The 25,673-nt window shown below is 54.7% G+C and overlaps 1 protein-coding gene across 1 annotated transcript in view; it reads left to right on the top strand.

Moving 5' to 3' along the window:
* The first annotated feature begins 2,555 nt into the window (after positions 1 to 2,555).
* The window catches only part of TBX4 (T-box transcription factor 4), a 40,502-nt gene continuing 17,384 nt past the window's right edge, over positions 2,556 to 25,673 (top strand). The window contains exons 1-5 of the mRNA XM_049802753.1: positions 2,556 to 2,567; positions 7,836 to 7,994; positions 8,939 to 9,033; positions 21,054 to 21,173; positions 22,922 to 23,069. Coding sequence (XP_049658710.1) covers positions 2,556 to 2,567; positions 7,836 to 7,994; positions 8,939 to 9,033; positions 21,054 to 21,173; positions 22,922 to 23,069 — 534 coding nt within the window. The remainder of the gene's footprint in view (positions 2,568 to 7,835; positions 7,995 to 8,938; positions 9,034 to 21,053; positions 21,174 to 22,921; positions 23,070 to 25,673) is intronic.

A 25,673-nucleotide genomic window follows, 5' to 3' on the forward strand; every position in this document is an offset into this window, starting at 1 on the left:
GAGCGTGATACACGGCTATCATAGGCATCTGGCAAGTGTCGAAATCCCCAGGGTCCCCGTTTGCTCCTGGCTTAGAGTTTCCCGCGAGCCCAAAAGAGTGGGTGTCCCCCCCACCCGCAGCTACAGCGCCGAGCCTTGCTTTGACCCGCGGCCGTGCTGCGGGGTCTGACCCCAGGCCGGGGAGAAGGAGGAGGTTTCCCTCTGGGCAACACCACGATGGAAAGAGACTGGCCAAGAAGAGCCGTGGGCTCTGGCAGGGAGCGAGGGCTTGCACGCGCTGGCCTGGGATGCGGTGTCTTTGCCGGTGGCTGAGATGATGCTTTTGCCTAAATAGCGACTGGGATGCTGAAAGAAACAGCGGGAGCGTGGGCTGCAGCCTCTGTCCCAAAGCGTGGCAGCGCTCACCAGGCACTACCGGCGCCCGCTCGTGCGTTGCTGTGCTGCCTGGCTCGGGCCGTCGGTCGGTGGGGTCTGTCCCGAGGCGAGGGTCCACGTTAGGGTGAAACGTTTAAACGTGACTGTTCGACCCCACCGGCCCCCGTTGCTGTGGCAGAACAGCGAGCTGTGCCACAGCAGGGGCTTGGACGGGGTCTGCACCCAGCTCCAGGGCAGAGACGGTGCTGGCAGCTGGCTGCCTTCATCCTTCCCGCTGGGAATTTCTCACCTGGACCAGCGTTTTCCTCTGCTCACCCTGGAGGACAGCGATTTCCCATAGCAATAACCTCCTCCTCATCCCCAGCGCAAATTAAATAATCACGTTGGGCAGGACTTGCCCCGAGCCCCTCGTCCCCTGCACGGCGACGGGTGGATGATGCCAAGTACGCCGTGCCGAGCCACAACGCGTTGCTCTGGGGGTGCGCCGGGCTAGTTTTGCAATACCTTAAGGCAGTTTCTCGCTCTGATGCAAGGCTTCCGAGACAAGCCTCTCCTCTTTTCTTCCTGCCTGGTGAGAAATGACTTGCAATGTTGTCACTCGGTGGATTTATGTGCGTCTCGGTTTTGCTCGTAGCCCATGTGCTCCAGAGCAGCTTATCCAGGAGGTTCCACGCGTCCTCCTCCCGCTTCACCGAGGTCCCCGCAGGATGCCGAGCTGCCGCGGGGCTGCTCTCCCCTCTCGGTGCACAGGTCGGGCTGCCGCCCCGTCCCACGCCGCTGCCCGAGCCCCTTCTCTCTGGGGCTGTGGCCTCCGGCCCTCGGCCAAGGTTACCCGGCAGCGCCGGTGACCACGGCACGTCTAACCGGGGGCTCGTGCGACCGGAGGCGCTGACCCGCTGACCCGCCGTAAACGGCGGCGACCGCGTGCCGAGCGGCGATGGCAGGGCCTGCTCGGCCCAAATCCCCGCAGCACCATTTTGGGTTGGTGCAGGGAGCGGAGCTGCGGCCGCCGTGGCGCTTGTAGCCAGGCCGCGTAAAAAGCCCGACGTGCCGAGCGCTGGGCATTGTTCTGCTTTTATTTTTTAAAACCATTATTTCCATTTTGGCGTGGTCCCTTTTGCCTGCTCCCATGCTCCAGCACGCCGTAGCTTTAGGGCTCTTTTAATTAAAAAACAAAAAAGTCATTGCAAAGCAGATGGAGCAATTCTCTTTTTTTTCTTTTTTTTTTCTTTTTCTTTTTCTTTTTTTTTTTTTTTTTTAAATATATTGAAGTTAAATCAGACCTTTGGCTAGGAAAGACCGTTGGGGACTATCTCAGTCTGACGTTCACCAGGGCAGTGGTCTCTGGACTAGTCATTCTTAGACAGAGTGTTGCTGAGCTCACAGTAAATTCTCATGCGTATGAATTGTGCAATGGACTTCCAATGATATTTTTCTAGATGCTACTTTAAAAAATAATAAGACGACGTATGAAAAAATAAAAATCCAGAGCATTTAGACAAAATTAACGTTAGTTTTAAAAAATAAAACCATGCCACAATTGTTTGCTTTTATTTGTAAAATACTTAAGCTTTTAAAAAATGTCTGGATAAATGAATATTCGTTCATAGTTTTAATTCTTGCTGGTTACACAGTGAACGTTGCTTGTTTGCATCCTACGTAGCTTTGCTGGAAATTACGAGGGGTAAGTAGACTTGGTACGCTGGGACGAAATTACCAAATACCCCCCAGATATTTAAAACCGAATCGGGATATGGCTGTTCGTTTGATTTACCCAGTTTCAGCGGAGCTCGGTGCAAGACTGAGTAACGCGTTACTTTCCAACGTTTTAAAACGTTCGTTAAATTATTTACTTAATGGTCTAAACCAAAGCCTTAGAACCTACAAACGTGCCCAGGTCAGGCAAGTACATGCGGATAATTCGACCGAACGACTTAGAAGCAGAGAACCGCTTGCATTTAAAACCGTGCATATTTTCAATGCCCCCTTACTGCGTCTATTTTAGGCAGATGCTTAAGATTAAAGGGCCGCACGTCAGCCCGTATCTTACCCATGCTTCCTGTCATCGTTTCTTTGCAATTTAATTTTGTGTTTTCCTTTCAGCCTAGAAGTGTTTGGTACCAGTCTCTTGGCAAAAGAGCCTGAGGAATGGAAGGGTAAAGAAATACGACCCAGCTGCTATGCACAATGAGGTTTGTAAGTCCTTGTATGGTATAAATAAGCATATTACACAGTTATTAGAAGTTTGGCACTGTCCCTCTTTAGAAGCCCGAGTCTGATGCCGTGTAATTCCTCCCGAGTACATGCATAATTCAGTATTAGCACTCCGTTCTTCCAGCCTCATTACTGGCCAAATTCGGCACCTTTTTCGCGGTCCTCATCCGTTCAACCCCTCCTCGGCAGCGTAAACCGGTGAGTTTCCGCTCAAGCCCATCCATCTCTGCCAACCCACGCGGCCCAGGCTCGGTCCTGGCTTCCCGGGAGCCGGGGCCGGACCCCGCGGGGTCTTTCCCCGCCGCCTCGTCCCGGAGCTCCGAGCCGCGGCCGCCGTCGGGGCCGCCCGGGACCGTCGGGTGCGGGCTCGGGGCTCGCTTCTCCCCTCGCCTCCGTCGCGGCTGGCAGGTTTTCTTGAGGAGAGGGGAAGAGAAAGCAGGTTTTCTTGAGGAGAGGGGAAGAGAAAGCAGGTTTTCTTGAGGAGAGGGGAAGAGAAAGCAGGTTTTCTTGGAGTGGGGCGGGGGGAAGAGGAGCGCGGCTGGAGAAGCGGTGGAGCATCCCCGCAGGTAACGCGTAGATCTGAGCCCGCTCGGGTGGGTTTTTTTTTTTTTTCCCGGCTCGCAGCCTGAGTGTCATTATTGGAGAAAAGCGACAGTGAACTTTTATTAATCGCCGGTGTTTAGGGCCAAGGCATGAGCGAGCTCGGTGACAGTGATGAGTGGGTTGGAGAGCCGGTCCCTGAAAGCGGGGCTTATCCTCCCCCTGCCTGCTCCTTGGACTCGGCGGTGATGAGCCGTGAATAGGAGCCACCCTGCCGTCGGGGATCCGGCCGTTTATCTGCCGGGTGATGACAGTCAGGCTGGTTTCGAGCCTCGCCGGGAATTGCCGGAGCCTCCGGGAAGCGCACGGCGCTGCCGGGGGCTGGGAGGGGGGGGGGGGGGGGGGGGCTCCGTCCGACCGGGACTCTTCGCCCCTCGGCTCCGGTCCCGTCCCCTCGGCTCCGGTCCCGTCCCCTCCACCGGGGGCTGATGAAACCGGTCGCGGCCTCCTCCAGCCCCACCGGTGCGGGTGGCGGCTGGGGGAGCCCCGGGGGTGGGTGGGTGGGTGGTGGGTGGTGTGTGGGGGGGGGGGTGCCGTGGACCGGAGCCCGTTGCGGGCAGGTGCTGCCCGGTCTGAAGGCACGGAGGAGCCGAGCGTGGATAACTTCAGCCGGGGAAAAGGGCCCGACACCGCGCTCCAGCATCCCCGGCCGCCCGGACGGGGAGGGCCGGGGGCTGGCGGGAGGAGGAGGGGGAGGCTTTGGCTTTGCTTTAATTAAATCCTCCCCACTTGGGGATGGCCCCCCCCCCCCCCCCCCCCTTTTTTTTTTTTTTTTTTTTTTTTTTTTTGTTCAAGGGGGAAAAAAAAAAAAGGCATTTAACGTAGGGAAGCGCAGGCAGCGTCCCTAATTCCCGCTGTCCCTGTCCGCGGCCGCGGGAGGAAGGGGTGGAGGGAGACTCACCCGACCAAAGGCGAGCGACCGGCACCAGCCGCAGAGTAAATCCCCAAATTCACCTTTGCCGTGGAGCCCGGCCCTCGGCAGCCGTCCCGGGCCCCGCAGCCTGCGGGGAGAGCCCGGCCCGCAGGTGGGAAGCGGCGGCGGGACGGAGCGCTCCGAGCGGGGGTCGGTGCGGTGCCCGGCTGCGCGCATCCTCCGCGGCTCTGCGCGGACTCTCCCCTCCCGCGGCGCTGGGGTTCGGGGGGGCGGGGGCCGGCCCGTAGCTCAGAAGCAGCTACGACCCGCGGAAACCACCGCGGCCGCCTACGGGGCCCAGCTCGGCGGCGGGGACCGGTGCTCCGGGACCCCCCGACCGAGCAGGACCGGGTCTCCCCGCTCCCACCGCGGTCTCGCCGGGACGGTTCCTCGCCCCCAGGTCGTCCTCGGCCCCTGCTCCGTCTGTGCGGGGGGCAGGACGGGCGCCGGTCCCCCCCCCCCCCTCATCGCCCCGGCCCCGCGGGCGCACGTCGGGGCCCGGCCGCCGGCCCGGTCTCACCTGCCGCCGGTCCCGGTCCCGGCCCGCCGGCTCCTGCGGGAATTGCTGGCCGCTCCCTCGCTCGCATCCCCCGGCCCGCCCGGGGCCTTTTTTTTTTTTTTGCCTCCCCCCCTTTTTTTCCTTTTTTTTTTTTTTTTTTTTTGGAGGAGTGGGGAAAAGGTTCATTAAGAGGTTGACCCCAGTTTACTTTTTATTCCGCTCCTGTTCCCAATTTCGGCACCACGTGACGGTGGGAGTGAGTTTGGGTTTAAATTCACTTTCAAGATAAACCCCGATAAAAATCCTGCCCCGGGAAGCCCCGCCGGCTCATGGCCGTGTCCCTGTGAACCCGGGGCTGCGGGAGGCGAGCGGCACCTCGGCGCCCACCCGGGACCGGAGGGCTCGGGTAAGCGGTTCCCGTCCACCGTCCTTCCCCACGGGCGCGGAGCCGGAGCAGAACCAGGCGGGGCTGTCGCGATATAGGGCGGTGCGCAGCAGCGGGGCTGTCGCGATAGGTATAGCTATAGGAGGGGGGGGGGGGGTAGCGCGGGAGCCTGGGCGCGTTTCGGGTGGAGGCGAGGGGCTGCTCGGCACAGGGCGAGCAGCCGCGCTACGGGATGGGCGGTAATCGCGACAGCAGAGCTGAAGCGGCCCGTTCAGTCGCGACAGCGCTCGTCCCGAGGAAGGTTCTCTCCCTGGTTTGGGGGTGGGGGAGGGGGTTTGGCTTGGCGGTGGGAGCCCCGAGCAGGCGATGCCCGTGGCCGGAGGGTGCGGGGGGCTCTCGCCCGGGGCTGTGCGGGGCCGGGAGCTCCTCTCCCCCCCCGCCCCGGCCGCACTCCCCTCGGGGCGGCCCCGGCGAGGGCTGACCCCGGCGGCCCGGCCTGGTCGCCGCTTATTTTTATTTTTTTTTTTTTTCAGAGGCCGCGCAGCTCCTGTCCTCCTTGGGGCAAGGCTCGGGGCTCTCTGTCGCGACCGAGGGAGGACGGGGAGCCCTGTCGTCTCCCTCCCGGCCGGTCCCACCGTCTTCCCCGGCCCGGGCCGCCCAGCCAAGAGCCCCTTCCGAGCGCGGCCTGTGCCCACCGCGGCACTCCCGCTGCAGCCCCCCCCGCACCCTCCCCTTCCCCGGTCCGGCCCGGCTCCCTGCCGGGCACCGGGGAGCGCCGGGACCATCGGGGCTGGGAAGGGAGCGGCGGGGCTGGGGGTATCGTGGTGAGTTCCCCCCACGCCGGGCTTCCCCCGCTCCCAGCAGCGAGCGGCTCCCATCGCCGCCAGGCCCGGCCGCAGAGCCGAGGCTAGGCCGGGGAAGGAAGGCCGCGACCGGGCCCGGGCCGCGGGGAGCGGGAGGTGGTTGGTCCCGGTCGGTCGGTTCCAACCCGGTACGGACCGTCGGGTGGGACCGGGGCCGGGGCCCAGCGGGCCGGGCCGGGCCGGGCGGAGCGGGCCAGAGCCGGTCTGTGGGGCCGTGATTGACAGCGGCAACGTCAGCAACAGGAGGGGAAGGGAAAAGGGAGGAGAGGGGGGGGGGAGACAAAGAGGGAGGGAGTCGAAAGGCCCCAAACTGGATCTTTATGGAACATTTTCCGCCGAGATCAAGGGAAAGTGAATCCGCGCAGCGGGGGATGCCCCGCACGCCGCTGCCATCGGGGGCCGCGGAGCCGCGGCCGGCGGCCTGAGCGCCCCCGCGCAGCCCCCGCGGATGCCCTTCATGCCGCAGCCGCCCCCAGGCGAAGCCCGGAGCCCCCCGCTGCGCCTCCTGCCCCCCCGGCCGGCCGTGTGAGTTCCCGGGGTGCGGAGGGAAGGAAGGACGGAAGGAAAAAGGATGGGAGGGAGCGGGGACTCCGCGGGTGCGGAGCTCCCTGCAGCCTGACGAGGTGTCCGTGTGTCCGTCGTCCCCCCCCCCCCCCTCCACCGCCGCCACCCCCGGCCTGTGCCCGCTGCTCCCCCCCCCCCCCCCATCCCCGGTTCGCTACCGGGGAGCACCGGGGTCCCCGGCCGGGGGAAGGAGCCGGGCCCTCGGGGAGGGAGGGGGGCGGTTGTCGGGGTCGTCGCCTCCCACCTGTGCTTCCCCCGGGTTGACCACCGGGAACATCCCCACCTCCACCGGGCTGGGGCCGTCCCGTTCCCTCCAGCAGCGGGGCCGGGGGAACCGGCGGTGCCGCCGCTCGGGGCACCGGGTGAGCCGCTGCGGCCGGGGGCAATCCCTGCCCGGGGCGGCGGTGCGGGGGGGTGTCCGCGGTACGTACGGTGCAGCTACCCACGGGAGTGGGGGGGGTGTGTGTGTGTGTGTCCCCTCGCCCAGAGCCGGGCTGGCTGGAGCTCTCCCTGAAGCTCTGCTGGAGCTGGAGACGGGGAGCGCCGGGGACCGGGGGAAAAAGAGCGCTCCGTCGGGGGCCGAGGGACCGGGTACCGGCAGCGTTTCCCCGTAGGGAAAGCCGGTATCGCTCCCCGGGGCCGCTTCCCCTCCGCGCCGGGGTGGGGGGTGGGGGGGGAAATCTGAATCTCCGTCCGTCCGTCCGTCCGTCCGTCGAGCGGAGCGGGCGGCCGCGTCCCTCCGCGCTGTAAAAGTCGGGGTTTGATGCGCGGCAGCCCCGGCGGAGCTGTCAGGCCTTATCTTTATTGGCTTTTCCCAGTCTCCGTCCAAGTTTAAGAGGGGCCCTTTTATCTCGGAGCCCAGCACTCCGCCTGTTTACGCCGCCCGGCTCCGCCGCTGCGTTTCACCGCGGTCCCGAGCGCCGTCGCGAAGCCCCCGGAGCCCCGACGGGACGGGGCAGAGTGACCGGCCGGGCCGGGCTGCCCTCCCCGACGGGTACCGGTGGCAAGAAAGCAGGGGTGGAGGGGCGGGGGGGGGGGGGGAGAGGAGAAAAGGTCGGGGCTGGGAGGGGGAACGACTGCGCCCACAGCTGAGATGAGCTGCTCGGGCCTCAGGCGGGAGCGCGGCCACGCGTGGGCGGCTCCCCCGCGGGGGCAGGCGGGCCCGGCCCGGCTCTCCTGGGCACAGCGGCTTTCCCCCCCGGGGCCGGGGGTGTCACGTCCCAGTCTCGCCGAGTGTCGCCGCCTGAGGAAGGACCTCGGGCCGGGCCGGGAAGGGCCTGACCCCCGCAGGTGGCCGTGCCCGATGGCTGGGGTGGGGTGGGGTGGGGTGGGGGGGAGTGTGTGTGGGACACACAGACGCCACAGGGGCTGGACGTGGCCCCCGGTGCTGCCAGCTAACGGTGCGCCTCTCTTCCCCGCAAGGAAATGCTCCAGGAGAAAAGCCTGTCTGAAACCGAGGAAGGGTTTCCAACAGCCCCCGCGCCCGGCCATGCGGACTCCTCCGCCGGTTCCCCCGTCCTCGGTGTAGCCGGGGGGAGCAGCACGCCGCTCAGCAGCCCGCAGCTCCCCGACCCCGAGCAGGTACGCACCGCCCGGCCCCGCGTCCTGCCCGACGGCTTCGCCCCTCTCGCCGCCGGCCCGGCCGGAGCCCGGCTTGGGGGGGGCCGGAGTCAGCCCTCCCCGCCACGGCGCATCTCCCTCGGCCACGACCCGGGTGGTGGTGGTGGTGGTGGTGGGGGGAATTGCGAGAAAATTGCTTTTTTTTATTTTATTTTATTTTTTTTTCCCGGTGCAAAGCGAGCCGCCCGCGTCCCCGCCGTCGGGTACGGCCATCGTGTGGCAGAGCCGCGGCCGCTCCTCCCGTGGGTTTCCTTGGGTTTTCTTTTGTTTTGGCTTGGTTTGGGTTTTTTTTTTTTTTTTTTTTTCCCCCGCTAAATAAAACGTCCGCGCCCTCTCGGTACATCGCGGCTTCTCTGCCTTTGTCCCCTCCTCTCCGCGCCCGGCCGGCGCCTCCGCGGTGTCCCCGGCATCCCGCGGAAAAGAACGGCTCCGCGCAGAAACCGCGGCCCTGGACGCGCACGGTGTTCCGCGGATGCGGGTATCCCCGCGGATGCTCCTGGCCCCGTTTTTTTGGGACCTCCAGGGCGACAGCGGGGCCCGTCTGCCCCATCGGGGCACGGAAACCCCTACGGAAAAAAAAAAAATAAATAGGAAAAAAAAAAAAAAAATCGGAAAAAAAAAAAAAATTCCCTTTGGCCTCAGTGTCCCGCCTGGATGTGAAAGTCTGCAATTAAAACCGGCCTCAGTTTGTTTCTCTTATTTTTGGCAAAGGGCGGTGGAATTTTTGGGACTCCATCCTCCTCCCGCACAGGCAGGACCGGGGCCGGGGTGGCTTCGCCCGGCGCCTCGGCTGCGGCACCGGTCCTGGGTGCGCAGCCCCCGAGTCCCACCGCCCTTCCCCAGCCCCTCTCCTAGGTTTTCGCAGGCATTTCTTCCTATCCTCATTGTCTTTTTTTTTTCCCCAGACAATAGAAAATATCAAAGTCTATCTCCATGAGAAGGAGCTATGGAAGAAATTTCATGAAGCTGGCACCGAAATGATAATAACCAAAGCAGGCAGGTTAGTGAAAATTCCCCGCGAACACGTGTTGCTTCTGATCCGTATGAAATGTCCCTGTTTGCCGAGACTGGGTTTTGCAGAGCTACTGCAATTAGTGTCATTTTAAAAAATTATTATTGTGGTTGCAGATTTCAGTAAGGTCATTTTTTTCGGTATAAACTGTGCATGCGTTTGAGTGTGGCAACGAGACTGTGGATGCAAGAAAGAGTTGTGGAGTCATTTGCTACATTTAGTCCCAATTCTCTTTGGTAATTCTTCATTTTATTATTTGGGTTTTTTTTTTTTAAGACGTTAGCATGATTGTGGCTCTACTTTTTTTTTTTTTTTTTTCCCCCAAAGCAAACCCAACTCCCCTTTTCTGCCTTAGTGCGCTAAGACCTGCGGTGGCATACTTTGCACCAAAGTTTCAGCAATACGAAGGCTTAGGCTACGCTTCTAATCTCAAAAGCGAAAGAGAGACGGGTACCATTTTGATCCTGTTAAGTGTGGGGAAAACCCAAACCTGCCTTCCCTTGGAAACAAACAATAATTTTGACCAAATCAGAGCCCCCTCAGTGTGCACACCCAGGCCCAGGCGAGAGGGAGCCCAGCGGCTCCAGAGGCTTCGCTTCCCTGGGGAATCCATCCCTGCGCCTGCTCAGGGCTCCCTTCCCACCCGGGCTGCTCGGGTGGGAGATGGCAGAATGAACGTCAGAAAATTCAACAGCAGAACGAAACCTCAGCCCATCAGCAGCCCGGGGGTCGGAGGGTTCCCAACAAAACTAGCCAGCTCCCACTGCGGGCACCGAAATAGCCGTCCTGCGGCAGCAGGCTCGCATCGCTGCTGCTGGAAAAGAAGAATCGCCAGCTTTAGGCGTGGGAATCCGTTTAATTCTAACACAGCCGTGTGGTTCTGCCATGCCCTACGATCGCTGATTTTACCCTGTGCTAGAGAGCCGTGGAGGAGGACAAATAATGCGGAGAAAGCAGAAAAAAGAAATTAAAATTCCCACGGTCAATATCGATGCAGTCTTTTTTTAACCTGTGGTCCCTGAGCCTTGGTGCGGGGCAGGCGGGGGGCTCGGGGCGGGGGGGGGTGCGTGTCTTTTCTGCCTTGTTTGCTGCCCACGCTGCGAGACCCAGACCCCAAGCCCGGGCTTTGGATTTGGGAAGTGACGGGCGGTTTCCCTCTCCTTTCCCCCATCCCCGGCAGCTCTGTGCAGCAGCTGGCCGGTGTAGGGAAGCTTTACTCTAATAACCGAGATATTCCCATTAGTCCCCCCGGAGAGGGGGTGGATGTCCCGGGGATCTTCAATTTGTTTGCTATTTGGCCTATTTATGAAGTGATCGCGCAGGTAATTCTGTCCTTATCGCCCTACTTTTGGGTGTATAAAATCTTAGGGCTTGTTCTGTAGCGTCTGCTGATGCGAAGAGCCGGATTCATTTTGATAGGTCTGCTGCCTAAGTCAGCTAAGACTAGGGGATCAAGACCTCAAATATTTCACCCTTAATTTATAGTATCTGAGTGCGTCTGTGCGGGACGTGTAATATCTTTACCAAATTCTAGACCCTAAGCATCCCAAATGTGCATGTTATCTCTTTGTAAGTCTTAACGTGGATTGTTTAAACAAATCCATATGTATAGGGCTCAGTCCCACATTCTTTGTCCGGCGGAGCAGGCAGTGCACACGTAGTCACCTTTCGTGAGCATGTGGATGGGACTGAGGGGATGGGGGGATTGACCCCAAGATGTACAAAACTTTGGGTTTTTACGTTAGCTAAGCCGAATTCTCCATTTGTGAAAACCAGCGCGGCACCACCGAGCTAACAGCATTTCAAATATTTTTTTTTTTTTTTTAAATAAATAGCTTTTAATTAAAGAAAAAAAGAGAAATGGCCAAAATGCTGATGAATAACACGAAGCAGAATACTCGCTTCCTTTCTTTTCCCTGTATCCAGCTGCAAATGGTGTCGAAATAAAGGGCAATATTTTTTATTTTTTGTCCTCTCTGGACACCGGGCTGGGGCTGAGCGGGAGCCGCCGCCGGGGACCCGCCGGTGCCCGGACCCGGCTCTCTCCCTCCCTGTCCCGGGTCGGGCTCTCGAGCAGCACCGAAAGGGGGAAAAAAAAAAAAAAAAAAAAAAAAAAAAGAAAAAAATAATTAGTATGAGGACGGCAGAAAACCCGAGCAACTTAAATCCCGTGATCGTTTTAAGTTTCTTCGCTCATACCGAGTGCGGGGCTGGGAGCAGGGCAGCCCAAAAGCAGGAATATGCCGTTAATGGTAATGCGAATGACGAACTGAAAATTATTACTTCATGCAGATTTTATTTTACCCAAGCTATTTAAATAAAGAGGAGCAATAATAAACCTCCTCTTGACCCAATTAAAAAAAAAAATGGGATGCTTAATGGAGATTTGTATGCACTTGCATTTAGCTTTTGGGGGGGGGGGGGGGGAGGGAGAAGAGGGAAACCGGCTAATTGCAGGCACTAATTAGGACTCTAATCCCCCTCCCAGCAGGCGCAGAGATGCCCCTGAATGCAGTTAGTTGAAATCACTTCAATGTCGGTCTGTCTGACCTCAAGGGGCACAAACGAAAAGAAATTGAAGCCTGATTTTTAAATTTCAAACAACAAAAAAAAAGCGACTTTAATGACAAGTTCACTCAATGGAGAGGAAATGTAAAGCTCAGCGGAAGCGTTAATTCCATGGCAATGGTGTAAAATAGCCTTTTTGTATAAACAAGGCAAATATTGATAACTTGGGGGGGGGGGGGGGAGAGGGGGAGTCATTTGTTTCATTCTTTGTAGAGCTCCACAGAACGAGCCAACTATAAATTATCGAGAATTTAGGGCTGAGAATTACTTTGGGGGATTATTACTCCCTCTTAGGACTGATCTGTAGGAGATATTAGGAGAACACAGCAAGCTCAGCATTGAAATAGAAATCATGTTGTTGCCAAGGAAGCTTGATTTATAAAGTGGAAACATCTTTAAAATGCACTCGCTATCTTTTTAATGTTCGACTGCTTCATTGTGGGAGGGGAAAAAAAAAAAAAAAGAGATTATTTTATATTAAAAGGATCATCAACAGATAAAAAGTTTATGTTAGCAAGGTTCCCTGAACTTTGCATAAAACCGCTCGCCTCCTTCAGCCATAAAATCCTGCCCATCGCAGCGCCCAGAGGATGGGACGCCGGGCTCCATAAATCAGGACCTTTCCTCGTTCCTCCTCTCGGAGGTTTCTTCTAATTACGGATTTCTGCTCCGGAGGATTTGGCCGTTGCTTGTTTTTAAAGGCTGCCATAGACCTAGCGCAAAAATCTCCCCGGTTTTTTCGTTGCCCGGGGCTGGAGGTACCCAAGGGCTGCCTGAACCGGGGAGGGCGGCGGGGGAACGAGAAGAAAACCGGCCACGCGTGATTTCTCTAAGCGCTGCCCGTGGCGAGTGGCATTTTTGCAGGGCAGCTCTTTCGGCAAGGCAGCCTTGGCTGTGAAACCCCGGGGTTCGCTTCTCCCGAGCAGCTTCTCACCGCTGAGCCCCGGGGCGGCGGCTGCGGCCGGTGCCCGGTGCCCGGTGCCCGGTGCCCGGTGCCCGGTGCCCGGTGCCCGGTGCCAGCAGGGCCGGCTCGCCTTCCCGGGATGGGTGACCGAGCCCAACACCCACATCGAGCCGTGCACGCCTGTCTTTATAAATAAGGCTATTAATTATTCACAAATCCTCCCAGTTATTTAAAAAAAAAAAGGCAAAAAAAAAAAAAAAAAAAAAAAAAAAAAAGCAGCACGTTTTCCAAGCGGCGGGGTCCTATTAAATGAAATTAGTAAAATCGCTGTAGCTGGTAATAAAGGGGACAGGGTGCACTGGAGGGTGGAGGTGCCATGGGAATTCCCTCCCGGCTGTGCCCGCCGCAGCCCGTCCGAGGAAGGCGCACACCTTCCCGCTGGAGCGGAGGCGTGGGGCAGGGAGGGAGCTTTCCCGGGGGTGGGAAAAGCAGAAAGCGAACGAGAAACTTCGTTATAAACCCTGCTTTCCCATTTAATCTCCTCGCTCTTACGTGCTATCGTTTAACTGAGCTATTGTGATTTTTATTTATTTTTTTTTAACCGTGTGGCAAACCCCGCTTTGTCTCTCTTAACGTTTTGTGAAATCTCATCTGCCAGACCTTATTTTTGCAGGTACTTAATCTTTGCTTACACAGTCTCCCTGGCTCAGGATTTCTTTTCCTTCTGTTAGTTTTTATTTAGCTCTAGCTGTTCCCTATTTTATTTTTTTTTTTTCCCAAGGTGCCAGTCTTTGCAGCATTGCAGTTCCTATCCAGATATTGCCAGGGGCAAACAATTTGATGAAGCTTATGGCTAATCAGTAAAAAATGCCAGTTCACAGGATGTCTGGTCACATTTTTGTGAACAGTTGCTGAAGAGAAAAATAACGTGTAATTCCTCTATGGTAGCATAACCACCCGAGAGATGTGAACAGGAGGCTCAAGATACTGAAATTGAGTTTTGGCCGGAGCGCAGGATGTGCACAGGTACAAAGATAGCTTCAGTCTTTATGGTAGCAGGTTTTAAGAAGCATGTGTAGGAAAATATTGCACAGGAAAAAGAAATCAATAAAGCAGCTTGCATGTGTGGAAAAGACGCAACCCCCCTTTAGATGTTCAAGTTTCATTTTAAAAGTGGCTTATTTCAGTTTAAAAAAATCTGTTCCTAATCAACTTTAGTAAACCAAAATAAAACTAGTTTTTAGGACATCAAGGTCTGAAGAAGTATAAATACTTTGGCTAAGCTGGTGCAGCTTTCCTCTGTGAATAATCCTTTAAAAGTTAAATTTTCCATGGCTCTGTAGGGCATATGGATGCCCAGTTCTCGTTACAATTAAAGGGAAATATTTGTCCAGAATCTTTTGAGGCAGTTACAAGAATCTCTGCTAAAGGTTTTTGATCCAAAAGCAAACCTTAATATCTGAGATCAGCGATGGAATGCGAGCCGTCAGTTTAAAACTTGGAAATAAAGTAGATATTTAAGGAATGTTTGATCTGCTTAGTCCTAAATTCGGGGTCCTGGAATTACCCTGGTCGGGCAAACTCCTGCTTTTGGAGAAAGGAGCGGGAGCAAGCTCCAATGGCTCTTGGCCGGGCTGCTGAAGATGTCGACAGCGTTGGCAAGGAAGACGGAGCTCGCGCACGCTGAGTAGGGCAGGGATGGGATTTTAGTTTTTAACACGCTTCTCTCTTCAAACAGCAACCCTTGCTTTTAGTTTGTTAAAGACACGGGATGCTCGTGATTAAGGGTGTTCCCAAAGCTTTCCCGCTCGTCCTTAGACTGGAGCTGCAGCAGCGCTGGCCAGGGTTGCAGGGGAGGGTTTGGTCAAGCCCAAAGCACCCCGGGGAAGATCCCCACCGTCGCTCGGGCTCTGCCCCTGCGCTGCGGATCACCTCCTGCTCCGCACGGATGAGCCGGCGCACGGCCTGGCGCTGACACCGAGGTTCCCCACGGCTCCTCCGAAAGCCCCCGCGGCTGGAGGGGCTGCACCGCCGAGGAGGTGGGCTGGCGAGGGAGCCAACCTGCCCTCAAAGGTTGCGGCGCCGGGTGGTTGGCCGCGCTCTTGTAGAGCTTCTCTCTGAGGTACCTCTGTGCTGTGCTGCTGGTGCTGCCGGCATCCCCCTCTCCCGTCCTCCGGCACGTTGGGACCTTTTCTACTCGACTTCAGTCGCGGCAAAAGGAAAGGACCGGAGAAGCATCCCACGGCAAGAAGCCTGCCCGTGTTTCGAGTTACCGTGGGGCAAAGAGAGGAAATGTTCTAGACCAGGAAAGCAGCCATCCAGCTAACCAAGTTCTCAAGTATGTGAGAAACAATGTTTTATTTAAAAATTGGATGCGCCAGCCAGAAACAAAAAATACAACCTCGCCATTCCAAAATATAAAAATCCCTTAACTGTCTGACCTTCTCATCACTAGGTCACGGTCCTGCCACCAGATAAATCTCTCCTATCTGTCCATAGACTGAGAGTTCAATGTTGCTTGTGTTAGTGACAGTGAATTTGGGGCTGAAAAATGAACTACTGATGAGAACTCCTGTTGAACCTGTATTGTTTGTTATTCTGAGGCAAGGATCTGGCATGGGCTAATCCAGCACTTCAAAGTTAACTGCTCTTACTTTGTATACAGAGCGTCATAGCGGAGTGGCGTGGGTGATAAGAGAAATAAGGGACTGAGGGTTAGGATACACTGGGAAAATGGGACCCTGTTGAAAAAGTCTTTGATCTCTTTAAAGTATTTTCTGAAAGCAAGAATCTATCAAAAAGGAAATGCCATTTAAAAGGCTAAAAGAAACAGCTGACATCCCCAAATTTGTTTTAATCTGCCCCGGAGAATATTATTTTTAAAGATGCTTTAAGTCAGGGGAAGAAATGCTTGTCAAAAGAAGGGAAATTAGAAGAAAAGCAGAAAGGTCATCAGAATGGAAACGTGGTTCTTGAAGCCTCTGCGCACCATGCCTTTCCCTCCTAACAATGAAGATGTGGAGAAGCATCCTTAAGCAGCCGTGGCCAATTCCCGAGCAGAATTTGGGGCCACATTAGTCATTATCAGGGATGTAGGCATGTCATCTCCCTCGGTGCTTTGAAACCGTCACTGGAGGCATCTTCGCATGTCCAGCAGCTTCTGAGGAGCTGGTCTTTCAACCATGATATGGCTCGTTAGCCGAGATGTTGAGTGACTTCTTGTTTTCCTGATCCTTCCACAACCTGATACGCCATAAGCATCACCTTTCCAGACAGCACCGTACGGGAGCTTCTGAAAATCCCGTTTTCGCTTTACTTGACGACCCCAAACTCAAGGATCTGTAAAATTGCTGTCCGTCTGTGGAAAGCTTTGTCTTACTGAAACTCCCTTTGAAAACAGGACTTCAGCTGCTGAGGGGCTGGGGGACAGGTTTACCCCCCGAAAGGACAGAAGGAAGCGCTCGCTAGTACCTGAAGCACCATCCGCACCACGGGGACGTGCAGTGAGCACCAGTCCGTGTCTTGCCGTGGGCTTCGGAGAGCACCGACGGCCTTTGGTGAGGACGTGACTTGGGTTGCCCCAACAGGACTCAGGTGTCCTGTTCCCGTGCAGGTTTTTTTCATGGAAATACCACTTAAGTTGCCCATGGCTTCCCTGCTGACCGTGTGCTGGTCAGAGAAACCCCTTCCCAGCTAATGCATCAGAAACGGTGTTTGCATCTAAGAAGGAAGGTCAGATCGAGTCCTTGTGAGCGGGAGGGTGGTGAGGCCGGAGGGGTTTGCAGAGGCCACCTCGTCACCCAGCAGTACCAAGGCATGAGCCAGTGTCCCTGGGACACGCAGGTCCTGGCGTGCAGCGTGGCGCAGGGCGGTCGGTGCTCGGATGAGAGTTTTGAGCTCTTTGATCAGCTCGGATGCTCTCGGCTTTTCTGGCTGCACTGGATTGCTGTCCCCTCTCCAAAAAATATGACTTTATTGGACCTGGGAACCTTGCAGTCGTCCAGTTCTCCAGGACCAACCAGGCCTGCTCGCATGGGGATTAAAAACAAGATGCCCATGAAGTGGCCAAGCCTGCAGAGCCCGAAAGGCTGGGAACTGCTGCTCCAAACGAAAGCAAAGCTTTCCTCTTATCGCTCACTTCCAAATCCAACCAACCAATTACACATTAATTAAACTTTGTTTGAACATAATAGAAGCTTTGGCTCCATGTCAGTAACTGCTCCGTGGTTAAGGGGATTGGATAGTAATAGAATAAATAAATAAACAAGAGATGCTTATTCTAACAGTTCATTTTAAAACAATTTGTGAATATCATGTAGAGATAAAATGCGCCTAGCATAAACTTAGCTAAGCAATGACTGCTTCATTATCAGAACAAATAATTCACTCGCACATCATCTTTGAAGCTTGGGAGGGCTACAGAATTGTGCCGCTTGTTTATTTTCCTGGCTTTTACTGGTTTTGCTACATTTCATCTGCACAGAGCTGCGGGGAAGGGTTTAGCCGGGGCTGTGGCGGTGCAGTGCCAAGCCCCGGGGACGCCGGCCACGGTCCCCAGCGCCGGGCTCAGCCCCTCTGCCCTCCCCAGGGCATCACCCTGCGTTTCAGCCCCCCAGCGACCAGGTGCCAGACCGAGGTATTTTAATGCCATAGCAGATGTCCTGCTCGCACAGGAGCGAGGCACCGTAGCTTTTCCCCCATCAGCGCTTTCTTTGAGGGCGGTTTTCTCTTGTGAGCGTAAAACCCGATTTTTCTCGTGTGAACGTAAAAACGGATCGAAGTTTTCCCCTCCGAAGGGCGGTGAGAGCTGCTGTCGCTGCACAGCAGCGCCGTGCCCCTGCCAGTGCAGGGAGGGAGGCAGAAACGTGCCTGGCAGAGCCACTGAACCCCGCGGAGAGCTTTGAGGGGCACAGGAGACCGTCGGGATGGTGCTGAGGAGTCTGGACGGCCCCTTCTTCGCTGGCTTGAGCGAGAAGCGGGTTTTGAACGTGTCCAAAATTGGAGTCTTACTGACTCGGTGTTTTGCAGAAGAACCTTGTGTGGTTTTTAAAAAAAAAAAACCCCAAACCCAAGCTATAAAGGGGAAGAAATTGGTCCGGTCCTGGACTCCCCCAGCCCAGAGCTGGCGGCGACGTTTGCACGTTCAGGGCGTTTGCTGCAGCCCCTGGACACCGTGTCCGACCCAGGCTTTGGGTCTGAACGAAAGACGATGAGGCCAGGACTTGCTGCTCTTAATCTCCTGATTACCGACGGCTTAAACTTCACCTAAGAGTTGGTTTATCCCACGGTGCGGACGTGCCCAGCGCTTAACCTCGCTGAGCTTCCCCGTTTGCACGCCCACGGCAGAGCTGCGGCCGCCCTTGGCGCAGGAGGTGTCGCCTGAGGATCAGATGCCGCCTGCTTGGACGCGCTTCCCGGGAAGCCCCAAATTCCCATTTTTTGTAACCGGTTTCTGCGCAGCGAAACTCTCGCCCGGTTTGGAGTCGTGCGTGGCAGCGGGAAGGAGGGCGGGTGAAACACGGATCTGCCCGGATCTTGCTTCAGACCTCCCACCGAAGCCAGGCTGAGCTTTCCCAGAGCTTGGCAAGACGCTGGCAAGTTTTTTATTGCAGCGCTGGGTTATTCTCCTGCCGCTGCTGGTCCCTGAGCAATAGATGATGAAGCAAGCTATTGTCAGGGAAAGCTGGCCGGAGCGAAGCATCCTCTGCGGAGACGCCCATCCGCCCGAGAGCTCCTGCCTGCGGAGATTTGGCAGAGGGGCCGGTTATGCAAAGCTACTACTGAGCGTAGAGCCCGTGGCTGTGAGTAGGTCCATTGACCTGTAGTAAATTTGGGGAAGCAGGCAGGTTTTTGGCCCCTTCCCAGGGCTGACGGGGAGCTGTATAGACCCACTGTAGGCACGGCCTCGCTCCCGGGCAGGGCTGGTGCAGCCCTGTGCCTCCGCCGTGGTTTTCTGCTCCCTTCCTTCAAACGGGACATTTAATAAGGGCCAGGACATGACATTAGGTGCTCTCTCTTGCCCTTGGGTTTTTTTCTTTTTTTTTTTTAGTTGAAACTCTGTGACTGCATTTTCTAGGACCCAGCTCTTTGGTTTGTCATGCCTCCCTACCAGAAATGCACAACCCATGTTTGTATCGTATTGCGAAGAGATATTTACTAAATGAGTCTCTGCCAAAGGGTTGAGAAATATGTTTTCATTAAGAAAATTAAACTGACAAGTCCCTGGACAGCACATTAGTTGCATATTTTTTTTTTAAGGCCCAAATGCAGCAGCTAATAATAATGATGAAATGTCCGTGCACAGCCAAATTACTGAAATCTGCCCCGTGTTTTCCTGGAAAAGAATGCAGAGAGTTGGCAAACTTGGTTGTAGCTGGGTCTGTCGACTGCCGAGTACAATGCTACCACTGCAAGATAGCGAGCGGTTTGCAAGTTAAGCAACACCTTCAATCAGATGTGAGTCCCCATTTGTTATCCTTAAAGAATTTCAGCTGTATATATTATAGTAGTACTTTGGCTCTTTGTATTTATTTTAGAGGGCTATACTAAAGAACATTATAAACTCAGGCATGTCCATGCTATATGAACTCCATATGCTAAAGCTTAATTTTAAATGCCATTAAAAAAGCACTTAACATTTACAGTATATCAGTCCGGCTACTTTAGCAGCTTGGATGTACTACAGTAAATGAAATGATTGAGAAAAAAAGAAATTCAGAAGCTAGATGTTATAAAAATCCCTGATGCGGGACGTTCGCCTGGTACAAAGCAAGTAACTGTCAAATCGCGTCCATCTCATTTCTGGTTTTTAATCAGTTTCTCCTCTTTTTTTGTTTCATTTTTAAATGTCATTCTAAGGCCTGATTTAAAAAAAAAAAGAAAAAAAAAAAATCTTGGCATTCGGATTGGATTCCTAATGCAATTTTTTTCAATGTGTGAATTGGGCTGTGTATTCGCAAATTGAAATGTCCTACTGTATTTATCCAGGTGCTTACCTGTAGGAGGACAAGGTTAAGAGGAGTGCAGAGTTTATGAATGAAAATCAAATACGGACATTGGTAAACCACCCCTTTTTAGTCCCGGCTAATTACATGGTAAACATCTGGAATTTATGCAGGGCGGTTAAAAGAGTCAATTGAAATGATGTCGAACAGGGCCCATTTTGTTGCCTTCTCCCCAAGCAGCGACAAAATGGTGCTGCAGACCCGGGCCAGCTCGGCCGGGCGCGGGGGCAACGTGCGGGGGAAGGAGGGAGTGGGGGGCAAAGTGGCCGCCACGTCCGATGGAGAAACGACATCAGGGTTTGGGCCCTTGTTCATTAGGGTAATTAGGATGACTCCAGGATGTAGCAATTCTCATCCTCTGCCCCCTTACGTTGGTGGAAAGGGGAATTTTCGGTTCTGGCTGGTTGCTCGAAGGCTGTGGTGAGCCAGTTTGTTCAGTTGACTTGTTTTTTTTACTGGATGTGGAGGAGGTTGGGAAGATGGAGCCAAGAAAATAGTTACTCTGAGGATGTAAGGTGTCTGATCCTGCAAATCCTGGCTCCTGATGCAGCCTCGAGGGCTCGGGAAGCCCATGGCAGTGCCCGTACCCATCAGGGCCATCTCCTTTGGATCGTAAGACCAGGTCGTGATGGTATATACTGGTTTCACGGCCACAGCTTTATAAAAAAATAGTCTTTAATACCGCAAAGATTCTTTAGATATGTAATGTATATGCATATATGTATAAACGTTCTTTAATGATCCACTGGTTTACGTGACGTTGCCCGTTTGGTGTTGGTTGCTACGTGTCCACTAAAGTCAATGGGAAATCAGCGGGACGGGCGCATTTTCGGCAGGGAGCTCTGCGGTGCTCCTGGCTCGAACAAGGTTTAAAGGGCTCGCTGTGAATTTGGGACATTCGGAAAGGCCAGAGGAGCAGTGGCTGTCCGCACCACCGCAGCGTTTAACCCTTAGTCTCCCGCCAGGCTTTAGCGATCCTCAGTTTTCAGTCTGTTGAAGGGAACGCAGGTTCAGCTGCTGCGCGGGAGTAGCGGCGGGACTTGGCGTTCTGGGCATTGGGAACGTGTGAATGAGAAAGCTGCGTGCGCTTAGTTTCTTCTGAAGCGTAGTCACATCTCATGACTTTTCACGCACTTTCACGGCAACAAGAAATCTGCGTTTTTTGAGGCTGCCATAAGCCCTGTGGAGCCTCCCGGGGTAGTGAGGGCTCCCTGTCCCAGCCTCCCATAAGGAGGGACGTGTTGACTCCCCCATATCTCTCTCTACACACAACTTTTCCTGGCACTGGCCCGTAACCCCCCTCTAAATACCCTCACCCGGATTTGTGCCCCATTTTCCACTAGCCCTCTGCAGCCCACGCTCTGGAAAGGGTGAGTTTAATTCAGGTGATGTATAAGCAGCAATAATGTTTGGTCCTCGCGTGAATTCATCACGTGGTGGATCGGCCTTTTGGGGCGCTGCTCCAAGTTTCCATCAGTTCCAGTGCTGCTCCAGGTTGTTCACTAACGTGTTAACCCTTTGTTTTTCCTAAGGAGGATGTTTCCTAGTTACAAGGTTAAAGTGACCGGAATGAATCCCAAGACCAAGTACATCCTGTTGATCGACATTGTCCCGGCTGACGACCACCGGTATAAATTCTGTGACAATAAATGGTAAGAGAACATTTCTCTTTGCCTTCTTTTCCTTAAGAAAATTGCAACTGGATCGACCGTTTGCTGTGCAAACTCAGAAACCAACACAAATACCCTCCCACGGGAGGGATGCCAACATCCCAGAGCGCTCTTTTGTGGAGCAGCGACAGATACAGGAGCCAATGGCTGGAAGTTAAGACCGGACAAACATACTATAAAATATTCTTAACAGGTCGGGTGATTAACTGCTGGAACAAACTGCTAATAGAGGTGGCGGAGTGTTCATTTCCCAAGCGCTCAAGATTGGATGTCTTTTCAGAGGAGATGCTTTAGGCCAAGCATAGGTTATCAGACCATGTGCAGGTGTAAGAGGGTAAAGCCACAGCCTGCATTATACCAGAGGCTGGACTAGATGATCTAATGGGCCATTTTGGCCTTAAAACTTAGGTGTCTACATGAGTCGAGAAAAGTTTTAAATTCCTTTCTTCTAGAGTAATATTTTGCTTTTAGGCAATCGGCTATAATGCAAGAGGTGGGGTGGTTTACTCAAAGCCCTGGTTCAGCCACGCTGATCCGGCAGACGAAGGGAGCGGCGATTCCCCCTGTTGCAGTCCAACGCCAGATCCAGTCTAGATTTTTTTTTTTTTTTTTTTCCCCCTTCTTTTAATTCATTCTTCCTCTGGAGTTTCTTTCTCTTCTGTTATTCTTCCCTTCCCTGTGCCTTTGATAGTAAAGTTACTTACCCGAGAGGCAGCTACGATTTTTGCTTTCTGACAAAGGCAGCGTGTTGTTTTCTCTTTTGATTTTTACCCCAAATACACCCAGCAGCCTCCCTCGATGTGGCTATTTGCTGTGCTTTTCCCAAACCCTTCTACTGACTGCTGTCTAGTGAAAAGACGAGCAATGGAAAACTTTGTAGTCATCTTAATGGGAACGAGCCTGGTGACATCCTATAAAACTGTAATAATTCACTTGCACATTAGGGCTGCTCTAGTTTTAAAAAAATCCCTTTTCCGCTCGCTTTTGTCCTGGAGTGCCGCTGGGTAAGAGGAGCGGACTGAGGGCCTCCGCGGCGCGGTGGCCACTTTGTGTTTTAACCATTAAGCCCTAGATGATGGATAGTTGTTAACTCTCTTTAATTTAGCTTTTGCCAGCCCTCGAGCTGTTTCCCCTTTTCATTTTATTGCCGCTGGAAAGTCTCTGTTGGTTTTGGTAATATTGCTTTTTATTGGTGTTTTATAAGAGGAGAACAATGCACAGTAATGGGGGACTTGCCATGAAGGGATGTCTCACGGCTGGGTCTTGTGTCTGCGAGAGTTGGCGGTGGAGGTGGTGGTGTGGGGGCAAGGGTACCTGGCAGGAGGGTACGAGGGGCAGCGCCGTGTGCCAGCACGCGGCTCCGGAGCGGGGAGCTGCCCCTTCCCACCGGAGCTGCCGGAGCCCTGCACGGCTGCGGAGGCTGCACCCACGCCGCTGCCCGCTCCCGCTCCCAGGTCCCTTCTCCCTGGGGGAGCGTGTGAGAGCGTCTCCCCGTGCCGAATGGCCTCGGAGGGCTTCATCCTCTTCAGAAACCCGGGCGAGATTTCCTCCTTGACCAACGCCAACACAGCTGCCATGTAGAGAGAGACACCGCAGAGCGGCAGGAGCCTCCCTGAGTGCCCCTGCCCCAGCGCATCCCCCCGGGGCTGGCGGGAGGGCGGCTGGGTCGACTTTAAGGACAAAAACCCCCCACTCTCCGATGTGCAAATCTGTAACCGCTGTGTTTGCAGGATGGTGGCCGGGAAGGCAGAGCCAGCCATGCCGGGGCGGCTGTACGTGCACCCCGACTCCCCCGCCACTGGAGCGCACTGGATGCGGCAGCTGGTGTCCTTTCAGAAGCTAAAACTCACCAACAACCACCTGGATCCCTTTGGACATGTAAGAGAGACGTTCTGCGAGGGTTTTGGGCAGAGGTGGGCCCGCGATGCCGAATTTGTGTCCGGACCGGGATGCTAGTTGGGATGTCGGAGTTAATTTAATAACGAGGAGCAACGTTTATTCTGCGCTGCCAGCGCAGCTGGGTGGGGAGTGTTTAATGCTGAGGGAGGGGGGCCGCCGTTGCTGCCTGCGTGCTTGTCCTGCTCTTGGAAATGCAGCCTCTGACTTGCTTAGTCGTGTCCTGCCGGATGCCACCGACCTTTTATTTTCTGCCCAGGAACTTTCCGGGCAGCGCTGTGGGATTTTCAGCCCGGCTGTTGCTGCGCGCGATACATACAGCTCGCAGAAACAGGTTGCATAAACTCATGATTTTCCAAGCTGGCTTTGGCAGCCGTATAAAAGATGAAGTATTTTATTTGGAAAATCTTAATTCATGTGTATTGCGAATGCAGAAGTGGGAAGTACACAGTTATCTACCACAGTGCATTTAATAACTCTGAACAAGGGCCCTTCCAGCCTGCCAGGCAAACCAGTGCTTAGATAATGCATATAAAAATACAGACCTGTCTGGTTTGCACTGTCCGAGCTGAAAGTCACGTAAAAATAAACAAATCTTGCTGGTTGGAGGGAGGGAAGATAGAGCGCAAAATCCTTTTAAGTTTAGTGCCATCAGCTCCTCCTAGTACCACAGGTAAGGGAACCTACTTTGCATCGTCAAATGTGGTTTTTTAACCTGGCAGTCTTTTGAGCAGCAGCAGTTTGGGGGTGAGGGGGGGCTGTGCAAAGGTCCTGAAGAAGGGTGCAGAGGGAGAAGGGGTGTAGCTGTCTTGCTCAAAACGATCCTGCATCAAGCCTCCAAAGAGCAGGTTTTCACGTGGAGCCAATTGTCCCGATGCCACCTAAAAGCCGTACAGCGAGCGCGATCCTGACACGGCTAAATCAGATGGAGCTTTACGGGCTTGACTCTAGCGGCAGGGTGACCCTCCTAGCTTAAAACGCTGCGAAAAAGTGGGACTTTTTGCTGTGTTCGTAATTTTCTGCCGATTTCGAACTTCAAAAAGCAAGCGTGCCGATCCCGCGCGGTGCCGCGGCAGAGCCGGGCTCTGGCAGCGTGACACGGTGATAACCCAGCCCCGCGCGAAGCCGTCAGCAGCGCCGGGACCTGACCCTCTTCCCCAACCTACTGACCCCAATGAAACATGTGTGAACTTCAAAGGCTAATCAGGACCATTTAATGCTGACGTTATTAATCACAGGCGATCCTGCCCCTTCACTCTTCTTTAAGGGGGAAAGCACCACGGAAATGAAATGAAAACAACCGCGTTAAGGGTTGCACGGTAAAAATTACATGAAGCCCACAAATGCCGACGGTGCGGTGTCAGCAGCAGCACCGACCTGCTTGCTTTGCACGTGGCGTTTTCTTGCTCCCGTGTTTTTCTCTCGGTTAACTGTGTAGTCTAATATATGAGTGTTTACGTTGTAAAATGTAAACCATAAAACATACAGGATGTTCGATGTGGCCGTAAAACAAACAGGATGTGCAGTGTTGGTTTTGCAACTTTAAACATTTGCTTTTCCTGACTTTGTCATTTTTTAACTGTGATTTTAACACCGCGTTTTAACAGGGAAGATTTCTCCCCCCACCCCCCACCCCCCCGCCTTTTAATAAACAGCCTGTTTGTCCTTCCAGAAAGCTCCCCTAGTGACACAGAGAGGACTCCGCTTTGTGTTTCGGGGCGATACCTGCAGCACGATGCGGTGGCCACGCTCCAAAAAAGCCCCGCTCAGTCCCCTGGTACCACGCAAGCCTTGTACCACCGCCCAGCCCGCTCTGTCTCACGCTGCTGGGAAAACGCCTGAAATAACCTGTTTTAAGTGTCAGTGCGCTGACAACCTGCCCGGCTGAACGGGATTTAGCCCCTTCTCAGACAGTTCCTCGGTAGGCTTCTAAATGAATCATCCGCTTTAGCGAAGCGGGACTCCGCTTTCTGCCGTGCCCGTGGAGGAGAGCTGGACGCTGTACCAGGCGAGCGTGAATTTTCCCATCGGTTCATGCTGAGAACTGTTCTCCTGCTGTTCCCTGGGTGGCCGACGTCCCTGGGCCAGGCAGTGCCTGCGAGGTGTCTGCCCGGCGCAGCGCAGTCCTCCCAGCCCTGCCTGCGAAGGCATTACATTATGAATAATAACAGCTTCTCATTTCTAGGAATTTGTTCCCAGCGATTGCAAACGCTCTCTTAAAGCTCCCTAAGAAAAACAAGTCAGAAAACCCACAGGATTTGTTTGCCTTCTTGTGCTCCAGCGAAGCCTGCCTGCCATTTCCTTTTGTCTTTGATTTTCTCCAAACCTCAAAACCACGCGGAGCGATGATTTCTGCAGGCTGCCGCTGGTGCTTTTTTTGGTGTGCGGGCAGCAGTCCAGCCAGAGCGGTGCCGGCTCACCCTCCCTGGCACCCTCGGCCGCTGCGGGTGCCCGCAGGTGTCGCGGCACCGGGATCCTTACCTGGCTCCCACCGTCCTGGGCTCCAGCTCCTGCCGGCATCCCAAAATCCCGCAAAGCCCAGCCCTGCCGGCAGCTCTTGCTGCGTCTCAGCAATTCCCTGAAGCC

Source organism: Accipiter gentilis, chromosome 6, assembly GCF_929443795.1.
Source record: "Accipiter gentilis chromosome 6, bAccGen1.1, whole genome shotgun sequence".
In the NCBI taxonomy this organism is placed as follows: Eukaryota; Metazoa; Chordata; class Aves; order Accipitriformes; family Accipitridae; genus Astur; species Astur gentilis.